Source organism: Orycteropus afer, unplaced genomic scaffold (assembly GCF_000298275.1).
Source record: "Orycteropus afer afer isolate SDZICR_OR568_19922 unplaced genomic scaffold, OryAfe1.0 scaffold00371, whole genome shotgun sequence".
Taxonomy (NCBI): Eukaryota; Metazoa; Chordata; class Mammalia; order Tubulidentata; family Orycteropodidae; genus Orycteropus; species Orycteropus afer.
The window spans coordinates 407,754-412,357 of record NW_006921958.1 but is presented as its reverse complement, the minus strand read 5'-3'; the positions used below and the strand labels follow the sequence as shown (position 1 = coordinate 412,357).

The following is a 4,604-nucleotide window of genomic DNA, read 5'->3' as shown; positions in this document are numbered from 1 at the left end:
TCCCTTGGCCTCAGTGGGGCCCGTCACTGACCTGAGCTGGGCGTTCAGGTGGTAGAGACCTTGTTTCCCAGAGTTAACAGGCATCACACCCAGCTGGGTACAGTGGCTTTCTGTCTGTCCCCCCTCTGCCAGCCCTTCCCAGCAGTCTTGCTGGCTGGTCCAACTCCCTGCCCTGGCCTGCAGCCCTTGTTGATGCTGTTCTGGACCCTAGGCAGAACCCAGTAGGATCTGGCCTGGGCTTTCTTTCGTGGGCTTGGGAGATGCGGTGCCCCTTGCCTATGGCCCCCTGCTGCCTTCCAGTTGGTGCCTGAAGTGAGGTCTTCACCAGCCGGACCCTGCCCATTCTTCTGTCTCTGGCCTGGTCAGGGCCCCCTTACCTGGGCTGAGTGTAGGCAGGGAGACTGAGGCTGATGCCCGTGGGTCCCCATGGGGCCTTTCTTCCTGAATAGGCATGATCAAGTTCAGGTGGGATGTTCAGTTCCCTTCAGCTTGGGGGGCTGAGGGTGTGAGGGGTATCTACTCTCAGGGCAGAACGGGGCACCTCAGTCTCTGCTGAAACCTGGCCTCTGTGTTCCCAGTGCCACCCTCAGAAATCCACTAAGGTCCCTGGGGTGTTCTGTGTCCCGCCCCCCCTTGCTATTTCCTGCCTCATAACACCCTTCTCCCTTCTCCGCCAGCCTGGCTGCCTTCTGCTCATCCTTTAGGCCTCAGACCCTCGGACCTTCCTCCAGGAAGCTTTCCTGGATCTCATCTCCTGCCTACTGGGCACGTAGGGTGGAGACCATCCAGTGCTCTGCCCCCGTGGTGGGCTCAGCCGGGCTTTGCAGTGGGAGTGGTCCGGTGGAGTGGTAGGCGGTGACCTGTGGGTGGGAGAGAGTGGGGGTGGGCTGGAGCAGTCTGAATCCAGCAGCCAGACTCAGGAGTGGACACCTGGTTTCTGCCCCCTGTTCTCAGCAGAGTGACAGTGGTATAGCATGAGTGCTCCTGGGCCCATGATGCAGGAGCTAAGCTCAGCCGCGGATGCTGGAAGCCCAGGGGCGAAGGTATGTGGCCTGGGCCCTTGGGTGGAGCCACCCTCAGGCCACAGCCTATGGCTCTGGCCTCACTTCTCCTCAATGCTAGCCTCAGTTTACCTATCTGGGTGGGGGATGGACTGTCACTTTTTTATATAATCTGATGGATAAAGTGACTGAAGGCTGACCCTTCTGGCTTACTTAGCAGCCGTCTGCACTTTGGGGTACCCAGGACTCGCTCCCCAAAGTAGTTTGCTCTCCGTGAGGCGAGGCAACGCCGGGGTCCCTGCCTCAGCTTCTGTCCTCCTTGGGGTGTGTCTGTCAGTGCAGTTAAAAGGAGAGGTCCCAACGCAGGGGCTCAACCTTGATATGCTGAGTTCCAGAGTTCAGTCAGGGGAGGGGACTATGGCCAGAGGGGGGGTGCCCAGCCCAGAGCGGCACAGGGGCCAGGCTGGGCCTGGGCTTTTGGGCACAGCCTCCTTGACGAGGCAGATGGGGGTAGGGGGATCGGATGGACTCTAGGTCCTGAACCCCAGGGTCAGCCAGTCCTGCCCACCGCCCCCCAGCAGGCACCCTCTGGGCAGGGGAGTACATCAAGTGGGGCGAGGAGGCTTCCTGGAAGGGGGCAGGGAGGATAAAACAGGTTTGAGGGACTCCAGGCTGGAAGGAGGCACTGGACTGGTAGTGTCAGGGGGAGGGGTCACCCCAGGAGGGTCTAGACACTGGGACAGGGCTCAGGTCTCTGCCCTGCTGTCCTCTGAGACCCATGTATGCTTCAACCTGACACTTATCCCCACGTTTCAGGGGTACCTACTGTACTTGGTTACAGTGCTATTCCTGGGTTCCGCCTGGAGGGTCTGGGAGGGAGCCCAGGAATTTGCATTAAAACACATCGTCCTGGTGGTTCAGGGGCCGCTCAGGAACGTCCCTCTTGCCGAGAGCCAGGCCTTCTCTTGAGACCCTCACAGCCACTGGGGAAGATGGACGTGCCTCCAAAGACTACCCTTCTAGAGAAATAAGATGGGGCTACAGGAAGCGGTCCAGCCAAGCCCCGGCATGGCCAGGGATGTGCAGGGCTGCCGGTGCTGCTGTGGTGCTCGGGGATGGAGGTCTGGGCTGTGAGCTCAGCCTCTACCGTGGAGACCTTGAATGGGGGGCGGAGAAGCCTTACACGCTGTGGGCTCTGAACAATGAACCCAGAGCCGAGGAGGGAGTGAGCACAGAGGTTGCTATAGCAACATCCTCCCAGCTCCTTGGAGCGGCAGGAGGCCAAGGGCCTAGCAGGGAAGACCCCAGGAAGGGGTAGGTCCTAGATACCGGAGTTCTGGGCTCACTCACCTTGGCTTCTCGGCCTCAGGCTTCCGTCTGTGAAATGGGCTTCCGGGGACCCAGCCCAGGTGGGTCCTGTGTTGCCTCCAGGAGAGCTGCCCCGCCAGGGGCCGAGTGCCCCCCAGTGGACGATGAAGGGAATGGGACCTTTCTCAGGATGTGCACACACGCACATGTATTTCCCCCACCCCCGGGTACATGGTAGTGAGGACCTGACCTTCCCGGTGGGCGGTGCAGGGCTGGGGTGGGAGGGGTGGGAGGCCTGGGCCTGGCGTTGCCCTAACCTCTGCTCTCCCCCTGCAGGCAGCAGCAGGTACCTGGGAGAAGGGCCCATGGCTGAGCCAGCGGCTGCCCTCCATTGTGGTGGAGCCCAGTGAGGTGGGCACCGTGGAGAGCGGGGAACTGCGCTGGCCCCCCGAGGGCACCCAGAGGGGGACCCCCCAGAGCCAGCCTGCAGCTGGTGAGTGAGGGGCTGCCTGGGGGGCACCGGGAGAGAGGTGGGGGTGGCCACGCCACTGCTGCCTGGCGGAGCAGGGACTCCTGCCTGTCCACTCTGTCATTGGGGGCTTGGATCCCACAACCCGCTCACATCCCACCCAGCTGCCCTGCCTCTGCCTGGGCGTGGCCTCACTACCCTCCTACCTGCACACTGGGGTCCCTTCACTCACTCCTGTGTTCTCACCCTGGGCCACATGTGTTAACTGTACCTTCTCACCTTCACCAGCCAGCCCTCCCTCCCTGACCCTGCCACTTTGGAACAAGTGTGTGTGGCCCACTAGGGCCCATTCCTGGAAGGGGTGAGGGTATGGGGACTGGCCATGCCCAGTCCAGATGCCCAGGTGGTGGATAGAAGGGCCCCATTGTGCAGGCCTGTCAGCCACAGGTGGCCCGTTTGAAAGGCAAGGGGCTGCTGGAACTCAAGACTTCTGGGTGGGCAGGAGAGGGCTAACGGGGCCAGGTCTGAGGCACCGAGGAGATAGCAGGTGGGTGGAGCAGCGGCACCCTCCCTGGAAGATTCCTGGTGGAGACTGGGGGGCAGCTGTGCCCTGGGAGCCTGTCCTTGGATCAGGAAGAACTGTGCCTGGCCCTCTTCTGCCCCAGATTTTGTTGGCAGCAGCCCTTGCTACTCAGCAGACCTCTAGCAGGGTGTCCCCAAGACCCCCACTTCTCCCAACCTCTTCAACCTGTTGGGTTCCATCTAGGCCCCAGGACAGAGTCAGGGACTGTCCCTCGGGTAACCTCAGACCTGGGCCTGGGAGGGCTCCTGGACCACCCTGCCTGACCATCACCTTTATTATAGGGTGTGTTTGGGCTTGACTCCCCAGAGCCCAGCCTCCCCCCTCCCTTACACAGGACCCCCACATCCATCACCCCTCCCCTCCCACTGAAGGCTCACCTCAGACCCCGAGGACCCCTTGGACTGCCCCCCTCACCTGGCTCCTTGCATATATGTCATGAACTCGGGATCCCCATCCACACGGAGGCCTTTGTGTCTCTGTAGCCCCTTCGCCGAGTCTATCTGGAGCACTAGGGGAGGTTTCAGATGACACTGGCAGTGAGGCTGCTGGCTCCATGGACCAGGCGCACCTGACCCAGTGACAGATCAAAGACATGGCCGGACTGTGCTGCACCTGCTCTCTGACAGCTGAGAGGGCCTCAGCTGAAGGTGGCCAGGCTGATGCACAGGGCTGGGCCTGCCCAGGACACCGGGGCAGAGACGAGCTGCCCGCCGCCTCCTGCCTCTCTGCCTCTGGCCTGGACTCCAAGTCTTGCCCTTTCCTGCCCACCTCCCAGGGCCTGGGTCTACCCCTCCTTGTCTTGTGGCTTGAAGCAGAAATAAAGGCATTTCCTGAGGCTGGTGGGCACCTTGTTTGACAACTTCGTGGCAGGCACTGGAATGGGGAGTGGGAGGCAGCAGGGTGGAGATGGCCGGAAGGCTTCAGATGTGGCCCAGTGGGTATGGTCACTATACCCCTGCCTGTGTGCTCTCTGGTCTCCTCTGTCTCAGCCAAGGCTGCTCAAGGCAGGACAGCCTGGTCCAGGTGGCCTCCCAGCCCCTCCTGGGACCCTCCAGACCTGGCTAAGCCTTCATGCTTAGGGGCCCTGAGGGCAGGGGTCTTTCCTGTCACCCTCTTGCCTGGGGTACAGCAGGGCTTGGGAATGGTACATGGGGTGGGGTGCCCTATTGAAGGCTGGATCTCATTGTTGTTTAGCGCCATTGAGTCAGTTCTGATTCACAGCGACCCTACATACAACAGAACA

The 4,604-nt window shown here is 61.5% G+C and overlaps 1 protein-coding gene across 1 annotated transcript; it reads left to right on the top strand.

Moving 5' to 3' along the window:
* Positions 1 to 974: 974 nt before the first annotated feature.
* On the top strand, positions 975 to 3,941 carry LBHD2 (LBH domain containing 2). The gene is made up of 3 exons (XM_042782570.1): positions 975 to 1,043; positions 2,646 to 2,802; positions 3,844 to 3,941. The coding sequence occupies exons 1-3, from the start codon at positions 975 to 977 to the stop codon at positions 3,939 to 3,941; spliced, it is 324 nt and encodes a 107-aa protein (XP_042638504.1).
* The last annotated feature ends 663 nt before the right edge of the window (positions 3,942 to 4,604 follow it).

What these genes read in the sequence shown, in the direction of transcription:
- LBHD2 (XM_042782570.1), top strand. Translation starts at nt 975, where the DNA reads ATGAGTGCTCCTGGGCCCATGATGCAGGAGCTAAGCTCAGCCGCGGAT. An exon ending in CTGGAAGCCCAGGGGCGAAG is followed by an intron (nt 1,044 to 2,645) that starts GTATGTGGCCTG and finishes CTCCCCCTGCAG; the next exon opens with GCAGCAGCAGGTACCTGGGA. An exon ending in CCAGAGCCAGCCTGCAGCTG is followed by an intron (nt 2,803 to 3,843) that starts GTGAGTGAGGGG and finishes GTGTCTCTGTAG; the next exon opens with CCCCTTCGCCGAGTCTATCT.